Source organism: Suillus fuscotomentosus, assembly GCF_016647785.1.
Source record: "Suillus fuscotomentosus strain FC203 chromosome Unknown F5891scaffold_3, whole genome shotgun sequence".
In the NCBI taxonomy this organism is placed as follows: Eukaryota; Fungi; Basidiomycota; class Agaricomycetes; order Boletales; family Suillaceae; genus Suillus; species Suillus fuscotomentosus.
The window spans coordinates 569451-585280 of record NW_024539515.1 but is presented as its reverse complement, the minus strand read 5'-3'; the positions used below and the strand labels follow the sequence as shown (position 1 = coordinate 585280).

The window sequence follows — 15830 nt, the reverse complement described above, 5'->3', positions numbered from 1 at the left end:
GTTCAACGCTCCACTTAGTTTCTGTACATGACACAGGTCATTTATCGCCTTCACATTCGAGCCTACTGGGTATGTACTAGAGCATTATACAAAGAAGAAATAGCACTGATAGCCGTGCCATCATCGGGATGAGTAAAGTGTAAACCATTATGCGCAATCATCATGTCATGGTGTCGTGCCATGTCGAGACTCTCTTCGTCCTCGCTCTCCTCTCCAAGGGCATGAAATTGGCTCCAATCAAATCCAACGGGGTCCAGAATAACATCCTTCAGACTACTCAACACCTCTAAGTGAGATGCCTGCATCACACTTATCCAGCGTTTACTGATCATCCAAGTGGCTACGCCCTTAGGTGGGAGAATGAGGCCTTCTTTTGGTAAACCATGAAATCGTTCTTTCCTTCCGACGCCTCTCCGTGGCTTTTGTAAGTTATCCGCTTTTTCATAATTATCCAGTATATCGAAAAGGCGTAGTAACCGGGTGCTACGCCAAGGGAGCCCCCGAACACGTAGCGAAGTCGTACGGGAACCGACGGCCGGATCCTCTTCAGTTTCGGATTCCTCAGAAGACATACATTCCACCTGTAATGCGCCGTCAAATACGACATGCTCGAAGGTTTCAACTTTATTTCGAGCGTCTGAGCGATTGCTCAGTTTCTAGAGTGCTTCTAGTCAATTATCGGATTTATCTTGTTGGTGGAACGGACAACCTCACCGTCTTTTTACGGCTTAATCTTCTGGAACGCATTGCTTTGACATCTTCTCGCTGTTTCTGGTTTACAGCGATAGAGGCGTCCCGCTGAGCTCTGAATTTCTGTCTGAATGTAACGAATGCCTGGTCGAAAACAGATTCCAGAGATTTTTTGTTGAAATCCTTATCAGGGACGTGTTTATACAGGTGGCGATGGGCTCTGAGGTCATGTAGCACACGTTCTTTCATTCGCCCATTGTGGACAGATTGTTTAGGCGTCTTGTCCCAGACGAAACGGACAGGATCGTTGGGGCCCAGCACAATACCTTCAGTGTGAATATCAGGAAGGTGTTTGTCGTCCTCGATCTGCATGACGCGCAAAAGATGACTGCGCATAGCATGCTTGATTTTGTTATTACTATTGAAATGTAGATTTTAATGCTGGACTTACCTGTATGGTAAGACAGCGAGTGTCATGATGATTCTTTCGTTTTATGGGTCGTTCTACTAATGAATACTCAGAGCCGTCACTATCATCTTCACCACTCGTGGTATCAATCGTGGGTCTCTTGCGTGGATTAGATGAACTGCCATGCCGGGAGGATGAGGGATCAACGTTTATAAACCGTGCTGGCCTAGAAAGAAGGGGGGAAGTATGAGCTGAGCTTGTGGTGTTGCCAACAGAAGGAGAACCAGCAGGCGGTTCTGAAGCTGACGTGTGAGGCAAAATAGGGGGTGATGCTAGATCGGGCGATGCATAGTGCCTTGCGATTGTAGAAGAATGGGACAACACGGGCGAAGTCATTGGTGTGGACTGTTGATCCGTTACGGAAGGCGTCTGCACTGAGGGTGAAGTCGCCGGAGCTTTCGGAGCCCCAAAGGCGATCTTCGCTTTGAGCGCACCGAGCTCTTGCTGCATCTCGAGCATTCGACGCTCCATTTCTGCCTGACGTAGTGTGTACTTGGCCTCTTGTTCTTGTTCCCATGCAAGTCTCCGTTTTTGTTCTATTTCTTGCGACTCCCGCGCTGAATTTAAGTAATTCATCACTATTTGGAATGGGTGAGCTCCGCTGGGGGTTGCATTGCCAGGACGGACGGGAAGATTCCTGGACAAATATCAGCTTGATTGTAAATGAGTTGACCTTACCTACTGAAGAGGCGTTGTTGATGCCGCAGGGGGCCTCTGGGGCTCCGAGATGGCAAGCTCAGGCTCGCTGTGATGTGGCTCATGTGCTTGGCTGGGCTGATTTTGGGTGTTTGAGGACCTAGGCCTTGGTTGTGCAAAGAATGGATTCAGAGCCTGCGACAATTCGCTGGTGGGCATTAGGCCGTGGGACAGTCAACTTCGACCTAGCCAACCTGTCGGTCCTTTAGACGCGGCGTGAACCGATCTTTCAGAGGTGTAGTATTTGCATATGTTAATTTCTGAGGCTGTCGTTAAATACAACCAAATAGACTCGCGAGACGCGTCAGCGACTGGAAGTAACCCAGTCATTCTTTCACTTTATTGAACATGGAAGGCATGGATGGTCTCGCAGAAATGATGGGCGGTCAGCTTCGTGGAATGCGGGGTCCTCCGTCAGATTCGGCAGTACCTGATAGGTGAGTTCTGCTGGTGAATTGATTAATGTGTTACCTCATGATCGGTGCAGCGGAGAAGTCATTCACATATCATCTCTGGCACTATTAAAGGTGAGGCGTGTACAAGCACCGCCAAGAGATATGCTTATCATTTGTCAGATGTTGAAACATGGTCGAGCTGGCGTTCCTATGGAGGTTATGGGCCTCATGCTCGGAGAGTTTGTCGATGAATATACCGTGCAAGTTGTGGATGTCTTCGCCATGCCACAGTCTGGTACCACCGTGACTGTCGAGTCGGTCGATCATGTTTTCCAAACTAAGATGCTCGACATGTTGAAGCAGACAGGACGGTGAGCGGAATACACCTTTACTTAGCTGTGCGCTGATGCACATGCGCTTTCAGGCCGGAGATGGTAGTAGGGTGGTACCACTCGCATCCAGGGTTCGGATGCTGGCTTTCGAGTGTTGATATCAACACACAAGAAGTATGCCGCCTCGCGTTTGACATGCATTCACGATTGATTTCCTCCTGCAGTCGTTTGAACGCATGCAGAACCGCTGTGTTGCTGTTGTTATCGATCCTATTCAGTCCGTTAAAGGGAAGGTCGTCATTGACGCATTCAGATTAATCAACCCTCAAACCGTTATTATTGGGCGTGAACCGCGACAGACGACATCCAACATCGGTCTCATCAACAAGCCGTCCATCCAGGCACTCGTGCACGGACTGAATAGGCACTACTATTCAATCGCCGTTAATTACCGCAAGACAGAGCTTGAACAATCGATGTTGATGAACCTGCACAAGAGAAACTGGACAGAAGGTTTGAAGTTGCGTGACTTTTGTTCACACAAGGAGAGCAATGAGAAGGCTATCAAGGTCAGTTATTCATATTTGTCGACTTTCCAATACTGACTATCCTGGACCCTGAAGTCCATGCTCACGCTGTCCGAGGCATACAACAAATCTGTGCAAGAGGAATCGACGTTATCTGCGGACAAGCTGAAGACGCGGCATGTGGGGAAACAGGATCCAAAGCGACATTTGGAGGAAGCGGTAGAAAAAGCAATTGGGAACCAGGTGGTGCAGAACCTGGGTACGATGTTACTGGCCGAACTATAGATTCTCTTTCGTCGGACTTCTTTTGCATTCCCATGGGTGTCATTCAGAAGCATATCAGGCTCGCAGTTAACTCGCGGAGTTCTGCGTGATGGAGACAGAAGCCAAGAGTTCAAAGTCGAAAGGGTCCCACAGAGCAGAGCCTTTCAAATTGTCACATGGCTGTGTAGCACTTCATGATGCATCATGCATCATGCCTTACCCATCGCGGCGATGTGAAATTAAGTTCGACCAGAAGGTTTTGGATTTTCAGATAAGTAGAGCTATTTCGGAATGGCTGAGTGCAATATGACAGTGAGACCCTCGACACCGAGTGGCACTCAGGGACAAGAACACCAACTTCGAGTGTACTTCGTCTATCGCAGCCATCGTGAGTGAGTTCAAGTTGGACTCTAGGTTGGTTCGGGCGCTTGCGAGATTTCATCGGGCAGGAGGGATCTCAGCTGGCATTGTCTAGTGACCACGATAATGTGCGGGTGCGTATCTACGGGTAACCTTCCGTCCTTTTGTCACAACTCACCGCCATGTAAGGAAGACAGTCTCCCTTTTTCATATGTAATCTGTACGCCTGTGGACATTGCTAGTACAATTAACCGCTGTCAAAGCAGTCATCGACGTGGTATAGCTCCAGTGTGATCTTCACCCGCCGGCAGTCTAGCTTTAAGGACGCGAACATAAATTCCGCCATCAGGCGGGGGCCATCCTACCACCGCAAGCGAAGATGGAGAGCGAAAGATCAGCCACGTATCCTTTTGTTTCCAGAGACACAAGACTGTGGGGCTACATCTGCCGAGAGGAACAAGACTACCGAGAAGGCAATTGACTTGTCGCTCAGCTGAACGATTGGTGCCGGTTCCATAAATTGATTAAGGCAACAGGTGAACGAAAAAAGTATTGATAGATCAACAAGAGTAGATGCGGATAAACAGGCGGGAGAGGAGTAATGATTAATGTTAATTCCAAGGAAGCCTTGCACTACTGAGTACGGGTATGACGCCCATCATCTTCGCTCGACGGATGGCTTTGCCCAACCTGCGCTGTGTTTTCGTGGTGAGGCCAGTCTCAGCGCGGTGCTTAATTTTTCCCATTTCGGTGACAAAAGAGCTCATGAGGACATCATTGGAAGCCTCTTGTAGAGGATCAATGCCCAAGCGGTAGAAGACGTCCTGTCGCTTCGCCTTTTTTTTGCCAGGACCGATGGAAGGTCTTTTCGAAAATGGCGGAGGGCCTTTGAACCGGTGATCGTGTGAGAAGTAATGAGGTCTTATGAACTGAGATTTGTATGAGCACTATAAAGGATGGAACGAGCTTTTGATCGACAGACCAGTTTATGGTCGAACCTTCTGCGCACGCCCTGCTGCATCCATGGTGCATTTGGGTTGCTTGCTAGATAAAATTGATATATGAGGATACAGGTAACCTTGAAGTTGTGACTGACCTGCAGATGCGCTTGCCTCGGAGAGCTCATCGAGGATGGTGCTCAAATGTATCTGGTCATTCTGTAATGGTGAATGAAGGGATCTAGATACAGGAGGAAAGCAGGCCCTGGAATGCGGACACTGTCGGGCGAAGGCGCGAAAAAGCGATAGCATGCGGTCTGTGTGATGTTGTGGCAGAATTGCAGAGGAGGAACGGCAATTATGTAATTCCGAATAGATGGGTTTCATTCTCACGGGGTCGGAGATTGCCTATAGATTGGTGTGCGACCCCCAGTCACCGATATTATTATTAATAAATTATTGAACTAAAAAGATGTGAACTATCAAGCTCCGTAGATTCGAGGATTGGGCGTAGTCCGTTTAAAAAGCGAAATTATAATATTGTGTATTGATAGTGGGATTTGTAGTTTAACGGATTGTTGTGACTCGTGAAGAATCCGTCTTAAACCGTTTCTAGCTATAGACAGGCTGAGCTTGGTTTCAAAACGATCCCGCTCCTGATCTCTCTCTTCACCTCCTTTTCACACTTTCAGAATCATAATTCCTGCAAGTCTTCCTCATGTTAACTTGACCTTTAATTACCACCATCATCTCTCTTCTAAGTCAGTTTAAATACTTCTCTCTTCTAAGTCTGACTATCGCTTACAACCTCTTAGCGGCATACTATTTCTAGTACCTTGGTCTGGCATTGTCTGACAGGCATACATGTCTGATTTTGCCAGTATTCATCGTCGTCAACCCCCAAGTCCCCTCGTATTTGCTCCAGAGTCAGTGCTACCACAGCCTATTTCTCAGTCAAACAGTAGCACCTCCTATGGTTCAGGTTCAAATACCGTCTCCATGCCTTTCGTTCGGCGACATGTCACTCGTCGTCTCAAGACCGCAAAGGCAGATTGTGACAAGGAGCTACGTCGTGTGATAAACAATATCACTATCTTCTTCGAAGAGAGACTTCGCGATGGTGACCAAGAACGCGACATCGATCGTGACTATCGGGACAGGGACTTTGACCGTGACTCTCAGTATGGCGACGCAGAGCCTCTTCGTGAGGCCTTCGTATACCACTCTTCGGATCCTCGGCCTGCTTCCCAGGCTGATACTTATTCTGACAGTGGCTATGAGCTTGAACAAGAAAGAAGCCATAGTCGACAACGTGCGTTACCCGAGGACGACAATACAAAGGTTCCCTCTCTGACTCATCGGGTCTCATCACCCGGTCTCCTTGCAGCATCAAACTCTTCCCTCAGTCCCTCCTTGCGAAGGCATAGCAATTCGACATGGGAGAAACAAGTTGCTTCCACGCCGTCTTCCAGTAATTATGTCCATAGCCCCATTGTTGCGTCTGCCACGCTGGCAGACGTTGTCAATCCTCGCAAGCAGTCCAATGCGATGCCTCCCACGGCTTGGCCTGCTCAGAGTATATCTTCCCGTAGACTTTCACGCAGCGTTCACATTCCCATCCGTCCAGTTAAATCCGGCCAGAGTTCCCGCTCGACCTCCCGGTCTAGATCCCCACTTCCGCCGGCCGCAACACACAGTAGCTTTTCTGAGGCCATTCCTTTACCTTCTTCCATCAATCGTCGCTCTTCCCGCATACTACTGGATGACCCTATTGATCCCATCATGACTGCGCTTTATGACCTTATTGGCGTAGCAACAGATGTCACCGATATGTCAACAGCCTCACTCACAGCCCAGCCTAAAGTTTGCGAGTCACTCGTTCAACGGGTACAGACTATTGGTAAGGCGTGGGATGAGCATCCAGATTGGCATGGGCGGAACTGGTATGTGCAAGTCCTACTTGCCGTTGCCAGTCTCAGCCGTGTAGTCGAATGGTGGGAGGCCGAAAAGCAGTTCTGGAATTTCGATGATAATGAGGACGAGCAAGACGAACCCCTCATGTTCGTCTTGAAGCCACCCGATGAGCATCCTCCAGCGCCTACACCGACTGTCCGCAGTCGCCAGGAGGAGCTACGTCTTACGGCCGATGATGAAAGTCGACTTCGGTTGTCAAGGCCGATGAGTCAGGGAAGGCGTTCCAGAGATGATGCTCCAAAAGATCTTTCATTATTGTCTCTTTCGCCAGAACAACCGACACGAAAAGCCGTTGAACACAATGAGTCTGCACGCGTCCTGGCTACCGAAAGATTACGTCTGCAAGCTGAGACTGCACAGAACCAAAACATCGTAATGGAGCTAAGTTTGGACGGCGACCACTTTATTTGGGTCAATTATGCATGGAGAGTTGTTGTCGGGTAAGGATATTGTGTCTGGCGATGTTCGGCTTGTCTGACGTATTATGGCACTTAGGACGGAGCCGTCGAAACTTGCTGGAACTAGAATTTCACATCTTCTCGCCCCTGCAGATTGTTCCGTTTTTCGGGATGCTACTTATCAACTACAACAGGATGATTCGCATACCGTAGAGGTACGCTTCGGACTTCAAGTCGAGCCAGAGGGCGATCATGATGCTTCAATATCTGGCATTCTTTACCAACAAATGGAGGGCAAAGGCATGCTCATGATTGACCGTGAGGATGCACAACCGTCTCACACGATGTGGGTTGCCAAGCCAGTAGGTCCCCCAAGATGGGATTATCCTTCGCCCTCCATTGTCCTGGAATCCGGTGATGTTGGAGATGAATCCATTGTGGAGGAGCCTTCCAAAGAACTGCTTGCCGACCGCTCTGGACTCGAACCAGTGACGCCCTTTCCCTTCGTGCAGCCGATTTCTACGGAGCCCATATTGTGTCGGATATGCGAGTGTCAAATCCCGCAGTGGTACTTCGAGAAGCATAGCGAGACCTGCGTCGAAGTGCACCGGCTTGAAGCTGAGATTGTCGAGTGCAACGAGTCTATTGGCGAGCTCAAGAACACGATTCGAGACATTATGACTGCCATGGATACTCCTTCCTCAACTTCGCCCCCCGAATACAGAGGAGTCCCCGTTTTCACGCACTCAAGTTTGCCGAGCATTCCTAGTCCCTTGCAGTTGTTCCGACGGGATTACATGCAGAGGTTGAGCATGAAGAAGACACAGCGCAGGATGTTGGAATCGCTTGACGAGATTCTCCTGGTTGCTTCTGAGATTTCCATGCCTTCTCTGAAGGAGGAGGAGTCGAAGGAGCCAATCGAGCGTCAGCGGTTACTTTCGCCAGGATCGGAGCGGAAGATGTCCCAGATCCGTACATGGTGTCGGCCGCCTGTTGAGGACGCTGCTCTCTCTCAGCTTGCTGAAGACGTGGAGCGTATCATGATGCAGAAGGTTGACAATGTCGTTCGGATGCAGAATACCATCAAGTACTCCGAGAAGATCTGGCACGAATGGGAGGAGAAAGTCACCGAGAGTCTAGCGATTGTTGAAGCGGGTGAAAGTAGCGACAGTGAAGATGAGGGTGAATACCACGATGGAATTGATCCATCGATTCTACCTATTCCCGAAGACGTAGAGGCACCGGTTGACGACGATCGTGCCACCAACCAATCTGAAGAACTACTGTCGTCCGAGCCTACTCCCATGGCTTCCGCGTCTCCTATATTGATTGCTACCCTAAATGCTAGTCGCGCCTCCGTTTCTGCTCCTGTACCTCAGTTTGCTCCTCCAGCGTGGCAAATCATCAACAAGATGCCCACAAGGTCGTCCACGCCATCATCCATATCTTCGCCTCTTGCTTTGGCTGCCCCAATCACGGCATCACCATCTCCCGACGATCAGCCTCCATACATGGACCTCAACGACAGTCTACCTGGGAATGCTACCGTTAGAACACGACGTTCGGCCAGCAACCTTCTGGAACCGCGGCTTTTGGTCACCCCGCCCCTGTCACCCAGCATATCCCCTCGAGATGCGCCCACTGCTACACGACGCGGGCATCGCCGTCATTCTACAGTGAATCCCATATTTAGTCCTTCAGTATCAAATGTCCCTCTATCTCCTCGCCAATCGTCTGCAGCTCCATTATCACGATCGACTCCGACTTCTATCAAAGACTTTGACATCATCAAGCCTATCAGCAAAGGAGCCTTTGGATCTGTCTTCCTTGCGAAGAAGAAGGCGACTGGAGACTATTACGCTATTAAGGTTCTGAAAAAGGCCGATATGATTGCGAAGAACCAAATCACGAATGTCAAGGCGGAGCGCATGATTCTTATGAAGCAGGCCGAGTCACCGTTCGTTGCCAAATTGTACTTCACATTCCAGAGCAAGGAAAACTTGTATCTGGTTATGGAGTATCTGAATGGTGGCGATTGTGCCGCTCTCATCAAGTCTTTGGGCTCGCTTCCCGAAGAGTGGACGAAGCAATACATTGCTGAAGTTGTACTGGGGCTTGAGTATCTCCACCAGCGTGGCGTTGTTCACCGGTAAGTTCTACAAAATGTGCAGAAGCCGCATGCTTATCATTTTTGCAGTGACTTGAAGCCTGACAACCTTCTCATCGACCAGCACGGTCACTTGAAACTCACTGATTTCGGTTTGAGTAGGATTGGTCTCCTTGGTCGTCAAACGCGCGAACCCATGGGCATGGGTACCAGACATCGCACAAGATATGATTCACGTTCGCGACCACCTTCAATTGACTCTGGCTTTCTTTCATCACCCTTACTTTCAACCGAAATGATTGGCGGAGGTTCGTACTTTAACCAGGGAACACATCCAGTGCCACGACAAGGAATTTCGCCTCATCAGCTTTCCACAGATGACGCAAGCGAATCTGGTTCCGAATCTATATACAATCATCATTCACGCCGAAGCAGGGCTGGTGAAAGTCCTCTGCAATCGTTTGCCACGGAATTGACCACCGACTTGCGCTCGTACTCGGGTGGTCACACACCCCCGGGGGAGCAGAAGTTTGTTGGTACGCCAGATTACCTTGCTCCAGAAACCATTCTTGGCCTTCGTGGAGATGATGCTGCAGTGGACTGGGTTAGTGCCTTATCGTTGCCTTGTGCGTCCACGTTGCTAAGCTGTCTACCGCACAGTGGGCTCTTGGTGTCATAACTTACGAATTTTTATACGGCATTCCCCCCTTCCATGCGGAGACGCCAGAGAAGGTTTTTGAGAATATCCTTTCTGGACACATCGAATGGCACGAGGACTGGGTGGAGTTCTCCGACGAAGCTCGTGACTTCATGCAACGGCTGATGCGTATAGACCCATCCGCTCGTCTCGGGGCTGGTGGCGCAGATGAAATTAAGGGGCATCCTTTCTTTGAAGGCATAGAGTGGGACAAGGTGACGTCTACAGAGGCGGCATTCATTCCTCAAGTTTCTGATCCTGAATCGACCGATTACTTCGATCCGCGTGGGGCAATACCTCAGTTATTCCACGAAGAGGATATCGCTATCTCAAACCCTATGGATAGCCCGTCGCTCACACTGCCTCCCCCAGCACAGCCTATACCACTGCTGGGCAGTCGTGATGCAGCCCCGTCGCCTGCTAGTGACGATTTTGGGTCGTTCAGTTTCAAGAACTTACCGGTCTTAAAACAAGCGAATGACGATGTTATTCGCAAATTGAAGACAGACCAACTTGCCCCGATGACGCATACCTTGTCCGACCCGGTAGGCTCACATAGCAGGAGGAAGAGCACCTCGCAGAGGTTCAAGAAGCCGCCCAGTGTAGTGACAGCTCTAGATCAGAAGTCATTTTCTCAGGGTCCTCCCTCACCATCAACGTCCACTTCATCCATAGCTTCATCTCCTTCACGAGCAAGTATGCCTCCTTCGACACCCGGGAGTAGCAGCGGCAGTCACGCGCGCAAGCCGTCTGAATTTGGAGCATTGGAGCGTTTCAAACTTAACCATCTGGATGGCGTGGAGCGGAGGAACACGATGCCAAGCCGTTTGCGCAAGGCGTCTGTTTCCAGTAGTGTTGGCGAAGGTTCTGGCTCTGATCACTGGCCCTCGTCGGCGGGGCAAAGTTCGAGTCAGTTCGACACGCCTCCTTCATCGGTTCACTCGATCGACTTGAAGAAAGGGCCCGATCCCACCGACCGTGCGGTGACTTGTCTACTCGCCGAGGACAACCCAATAACCGCCAAAATACTGGAGACGCTTCTCATACGTCTTGGTTGCCGCGTAGTCGTGGTTGCGGATGGGTCAGAGGCCATGAGCGTTGCCATGGGTGATATCAGTAAGTAGGCTTGATACTCGCGTCGTGGTTTTATGGTCTAATTTCTCATAGAATTTGACTGTATCCTCATGGATTTACACATGCCAGTCGGTACGTGATGCACTCAGTCTAGTGTGCCTGTTTCCTGATGTTTGTCGCAACTTGTAGTTGATGGTGAGGGTGCTGCTCGATACATCAAGACAACTAATGGCAGGAATTCCAACACACCTATGGTTGCTGTCAGTGCCTACAGCGCTGCAGACACGAACGACAGCAGCTTATTTACTGCCTCACTCACTAAACCCGTGCAGAGGGCTGATCTTCTGGCCGTCATGCGGAGACTTGGATTCAAGACTTCGGCTGTACAAGGCCTTTCCGCAAAAGTCACTGCATCTCATGTATCATGACCTTTTTACGCTCTCGCGTTTCACGTTGCATCGGTCTCCGTGTCGTTTCGTTATCTTTTTTACTGCAATTATTCCGTCCTATGCATATTCTTTGTCTTTGACTCTACACAAGCACTTACCCAGCATACATGTTTACACCATTCATTTGTCCCTTTGCATTTTGTACGCTAGACTGTTAAAGTACTGCCTTGGCTTGTATATCTGGATTTTGTTCTGGATTGATCTTGCTGCCAATGACATTTATCCAGGAATTATGCCAAGAGTAGTACTGTCCGACAGAAGTAGAGGCACATTATTCAGGTACTCGATGTGACGCACAGCTTAGACCAGGGCTTGAGCTTGAGCGTTTATAGGAGACCGCGCCCAATATGTCCGAAGATGCGAGTCCTAAGCGTGAACTGAGTTCGAGCGCGCTCAATGACTTTTCCGCGTGTTCTCTCACACCAGACTCATCCTTCTGTGTGCATTCAGTCTCTTTGCTCGCTCTAACCTCCCAGGTTGATTCCAGATACCCTTCGCAGCAGTTGTTCTGCAAAGGCCCTTTTAGGCTACCACAGGAAAATTGGCTGGCTGATACTCGGATCAGCGCAGCTACTAGCCGCTGACTCGGAAACCTGTAAACAGCTAAAACTTTATGAGTGAAGGGGGTTTGGGATGCATTACAATCAACAATGTGAGCAAAGTTCCAATTTATTTGATATGGCGGCGTTAACGAGCATGATGATGATGGTGCAGCATCGTGGATTCCTCATCACTCCCCATCCCTCAGTTTGACATCTACTAGTAACGGACGAGCACCTTCACCTCGAACCCGCTATACAACATTGCCAGGTTCACCGTTTCAATCCCAATCTCTCGCGGCCAATTCCAGTATCCAGACGAGACATAATATTCCTGCGAGTTTGACCCCTGGTCGACGGCCTTCCGCCAGTGATACTGGTCTTCAGCAACAACAAACTGCACTTCTATACAATTCTCCCACCTCATTTCTTGCATCCCCACCACATACGTCATTTTATGGCGATTACTTCTATCCTAGGCAGCATCCCTCCTCAACATCGCCTCCCGTACCCCAGAAACCAATCGGAATTACGGCACCTCTTATCCATACCATTCCACGACCACCTATTCCTCCGAAACCACCAATGACAACTACTGCTTCCTCACAGCGCAACCCGCTCTATCCACAGTCCATTCCTGGTCCTATTGCAGGGCCATCTAGCCGACCGATGTTCAGTGAAGAATCTCTCACTGATGACAAAGATATCGCACTAGCGCTAGCGTTATCTGAGTCAGAGGCGCGTCAGCGGGAGGATGACATTCTCGCTCAGGAAGAAGCAGATTTGATGAAGGCGTTGGAAGAATCACGTACCTTCGCCAACAGTTACAGCAAGATTGTGTCTGATAACATCTTCGACGGACATCAGGATTCTTCGGGTGAACCCTCGACATCTTTCATACCTGTTTCTCTCGAAAACGTCCACCTCAGCCCCCAGAATCATCAACAATTCCCAGAAGGCACAAGCTTTCTGCACATGATTACACCCTCCACATCCGAGAGTTCCTTCGATGAAAAATCTGTCTATGAGTCGGGCAAGGAAAGTCAAGAATCAATACAATCCGCAACTGATGCCACTATCTCGAGTCGAGAAAACTTCACTCCAACACAACCATCACATAACAATACTGTCTCGACCATTTTGAAACCGAACGATTTATCAATGAACGCTGGCTGTGGTACTGCTGGAACATCCACCATGTCTTCTACATCCGTCGAGTTCCGTCGATCGAGCTCAAGTGATTACATTCGTCCCTTGCCGGGTCCAAATCCTGTATCTTCACATCCAATGTCATCGCCACAGCAGAATCTGAGCATGGAACCTCTTTTACCATCACCCAGACAGCCACTTCCACGCAAGTCGTCTGTCGCAAACTCCGAGAGTAGTTCTTTGAGTGGTCGATCTTCATCAAGTGAACAAATCCACTCGCTCTTCACCCCTGCAATGTCGGTCCAAACTGCATCAACGAGTCCACCTCTTTCCTTCAGCTTCCCATCTCACCCAGATATATTGGATTCAGTTGACGAAGACACCCAAGAGGAAGAGGGTGATGAGGGGACTGATTTTGTCGCTCGATCCCCGCCAATACTGACCGCCAACCAGTATGTTGAACCAGATATGTTGATGGGTGTCTGTGAGTATTGTCGTCGTGAGCTCTTCTTCGTCTCATTGAATACTTTGCAGCAATGGGCTTTAAACCACCATCAATCTCCACAATATTGTCACCTATGGGAGAGGCCATGCCCAATATTATAACATTACCATACGGGAAGGCACCAATATTTCACATTCAGTCACCCTCCTGGCGTCACCTGTTGAAGCTAATGGCGCGATTGAGTGGGACTCGCGTCGAGCCCACCATAGAAGCTCTTACTGTTGCAAAAGATGATGAGCTGAAGTTGAGAACCGTAATTCAGTTTGTCAAGGTAAGGATGGCTGTCTAGCGGAGTACCAAAGCTGACCAGCACTGCAGATCCATCACTCTGCTTCGGAATGGCGAACAGTTATCTATTTGACGACTGACATGCCAGTACCTCCATCAGTCACAAACTCGCATAAGTATACCAATGGCGATGTAACCGTACTTCCTTACTCTTATACTCTTTCACCACTACCGCAGCTCCTCCGTGATGGGGCTGATTCGCCAATGGCAAAATACTATGTGGTTCCCGCGACTTCCACTCCATACCCTACACTTCCAATCAACTTTCCCAACCTCGCAATGTACTTACAATCAGCTGTCCAGGCCTCCAGGAAGGCCGCTCACGATAGCTCCAGTGGCCTTCGGAGGCTTGCTCTAAATATCGACTCTTGCTATCCCAGAGACAACGGGAGGCCGATCAGTACAGACTTTTCTGATACCTCTCGAAGTCTGGGTGGGATGTTTAAACGCGTTATCAACCGCGGAAAAACTCCAAGAGGACGAGGAGGTAACGAAGAGATTTATGATCTAGTCACCCCGTTTGTGCCAGATGAATGGGGTTAACTTATTTATGTTGTCCGTTTGCATGATCTCTTGCATTTTTTGGTATTTTCGAATACAATACAATTGTTACATTTTCGTCCGCATTGCACAATGTTCAAGGAATAGTTGTCCTTGTCCCAAATATAGTCACAATTTAGCCCTTGATGTAACATGACGGAATTTCAATCCATTCGCATCCAAGTCTCAAATATCAGATCTCACTCCCCGACTCCCGCGTGTTAGAGTATTACGGCTAACGTTCATGGCAGTCCCAGAATCAACCGTGCCAGAGTTATCACAACCAATTCCACCATTAACTGCTGAAGAAGAAGGCATGAATCAATCATACTAAAAGCTGGATCCCTATGTTAATAGACAAGCAACGCGCTTTTAACAGATGCTATCATACACACGCGTATTACGAACGACGAACGACCACTTCGGCGGGTGGTCAAGAAGTTTCACAACTACGCCTCCTTAGTACACCATCTCCTTGTGCCACCTAGTTCTTCTGGAACAGTCGAGGATGCACGGGAGGCATTCTTAATCGAGCTATCGTCCTTTGAACTAGCTCTTAAAAAGAGCATGATGGTATGCGAAGCCGAGCGGAGACAAGTGGAGGAATATCAGCGGGAGCGGGAGAAGATTGGTGAGTTCATTGAGCTTCGCATGGAAGTGGACGCCTGAGGAATGAATACGCAGAGAAGGAACATGATGCTCTGCGTAGTCAAATTGAGGAGCTGAAAGTCGCACTGGAGCATGCACACATGGAACGCAAGCGAAAGGTCGAATACGACACAATTGCCGAGAAGATCAACACTCTCCCAAGTCGCGAGGAGCTTGAGCAGTGGGTCATGTTCAGAATGTTCTGGTATATTTCTCAATAATATTCAGGGCGATACGGTCGCTTGAAAATGACATGGCTGCTATTAACGCGGAACACGAGACTCAGGACCGAATCATAAGGGGCCAGAAAACTGCTTTGGACAGTATTGTCATGGACTTGAGCTCTCTTCGCCTTATGGGCAAAGACAAAGAATCTGCTACATCAGGTTTAGGGACCCCTGCTGCTACGCCAGCCCCAGACGGCACAGAAGCCGATGACAATTTGCCTAACATGCGTGACAGCTCACAAATAGTGGATGAAGGATTGGATGAAGATGAGAAGGAGACGGGCGAGGTGGCTGAAGAGAAGGAAGATGGGGAGGATGACCAGCCCATTGGCACATCGCTCTCATCGAAACTCAATCCCACTGTCAATGAATTCGCACCCAGTTCGCATACACCCTCGTCACTACGACCTCCAGAAGAAGATGACGACATAGAGATGGGAGAGGTTGCAGAAGATCCAAAGGTGAAGGCGAAAAAAGCCCGAGAAGAATTGGAAGAAGGAGAAGCAAGCGATGCAAGCAGCGCATTATCTGACCCACCAGATGATTGAATGTGCATTGCTACTT

At 49.2% G+C, this 15830-nt stretch overlaps 6 protein-coding genes across 6 annotated transcripts; 4 read left to right on the top strand and 2 right to left on the bottom strand.

Moving 5' to 3' along the window:
- Positions 1 to 62: 62 nt before the first annotated feature.
- Positions 63 to 2014, bottom strand: F5891DRAFT_939603 (uncharacterized protein; the record flags this gene model as incomplete). The annotated part of the gene is made up of 4 exons (XM_041374237.1): positions 63 to 656; positions 715 to 1092; positions 1142 to 1796; positions 1842 to 2014. 4 exons carry the CDS (start codon positions 2012 to 2014, stop codon positions 63 to 65), a joined length of 1800 nt encoding a protein of 599 aa, XP_041232618.1.
- Positions 2015 to 2203: 189 nt separating this feature from the next.
- Positions 2204 to 3394, top strand: F5891DRAFT_1181341 (JAB1/Mov34/MPN/PAD-1 ubiquitin protease-domain-containing protein; the record flags this gene model as incomplete). The annotated part of the gene is made up of 6 exons (XM_041366028.1): positions 2204 to 2292; positions 2343 to 2382; positions 2431 to 2621; positions 2675 to 2756; positions 2807 to 3151; positions 3206 to 3394. The coding sequence occupies 6 exons, from the start codon at positions 2204 to 2206 to the stop codon at positions 3392 to 3394; spliced, it is 936 nt and encodes a 311-aa protein (XP_041232617.1).
- Positions 3395 to 4207: 813 nt separating this feature from the next.
- F5891DRAFT_353879 (uncharacterized protein) lies at positions 4208 to 5031 on the bottom strand. Its single transcript, XM_041371490.1, has 3 exons — positions 4830 to 5031; positions 4716 to 4777; positions 4208 to 4662 (listed from the first exon to the last, which is right to left on the bottom strand). The coding sequence occupies exons 1-3, from the start codon at positions 4981 to 4983 to the stop codon at positions 4345 to 4347; spliced, it is 534 nt and encodes a 177-aa protein (XP_041232616.1). The 5' UTR covers positions 4984 to 5031; the 3' UTR covers positions 4208 to 4344.
- Positions 5032 to 5242: 211 nt separating this feature from the next.
- On the top strand, positions 5243 to 11725 carry F5891DRAFT_353751 (RIM15, signal transduction response regulator). The gene is made up of 7 exons (XM_041371489.1): positions 5243 to 5432; positions 5487 to 7085; positions 7141 to 9192; positions 9241 to 9754; positions 9811 to 10963; positions 11015 to 11053; positions 11111 to 11725. Exons 2-7 carry the CDS (start codon positions 5536 to 5538, stop codon positions 11347 to 11349), a joined length of 5547 nt encoding a protein of 1848 aa, XP_041232615.1. The 5' UTR covers positions 5243 to 5432; positions 5487 to 5535; the 3' UTR covers positions 11350 to 11725.
- Positions 11726 to 13352: 1627 nt separating this feature from the next.
- On the top strand, positions 13353 to 14394 carry F5891DRAFT_1124971 (uncharacterized protein; the record flags this gene model as incomplete). Its single annotated transcript, XM_041363932.1, has 3 exons — positions 13353 to 13542; positions 13593 to 13834; positions 13882 to 14394. The coding sequence occupies 3 exons, from the start codon at positions 13353 to 13355 to the stop codon at positions 14392 to 14394; spliced, it is 945 nt and encodes a 314-aa protein (XP_041232614.1).
- Positions 14395 to 14544: 150 nt separating this feature from the next.
- F5891DRAFT_1124970 (Tho complex subunit 7-domain-containing protein) lies at positions 14545 to 15814 on the top strand (the record flags this gene model as incomplete). Its single annotated transcript, XM_041363931.1, has 4 exons — positions 14545 to 14574; positions 14749 to 15022; positions 15076 to 15220; positions 15268 to 15814. The coding sequence occupies 4 exons, from the start codon at positions 14545 to 14547 to the stop codon at positions 15812 to 15814; spliced, it is 996 nt and encodes a 331-aa protein (XP_041232613.1).
- Between the last annotated feature and the right edge of the window lie 16 nt (positions 15815 to 15830).

Bases quoted from the DNA above. Each gene is read 5' to 3' on its own strand.
- F5891DRAFT_353751 (XM_041371489.1), top strand. From the start codon at position 5,536: ATGTCTGATTTTGCCAGTATTCATCGTCGTCAACCCCCAAGTCCCCTC. The intron at 10,964-11,014 runs GTAAGTAGGCTT...AATTTCTCATAG, and splicing joins CGTTGCCATGGGTGATATCA to AATTTGACTGTATCCTCATG. The intron at 11,054-11,110 runs GTACGTGATGCA...CGCAACTTGTAG, and splicing joins GGATTTACACATGCCAGTCG to TTGATGGTGAGGGTGCTGCT.
- F5891DRAFT_353879 (XM_041371490.1), bottom strand. From the start codon at position 4,983: ATGCTATCGCTTTTTCGCGCCTTCGCCCGACAGTGTCCGCATTCCAGG. The intron at 4,778-4,829 runs GTCAGTCACAAC...AATTTTATCTAG, and splicing joins CGAGGCAAGCGCATCTGCAG to CAAGCAACCCAAATGCACCA. The intron at 4,663-4,715 runs GTCTGTCGATCA...TACAAATCTCAG, and splicing joins GAAGGTTCGACCATAAACTG to TTCATAAGACCTCATTACTT.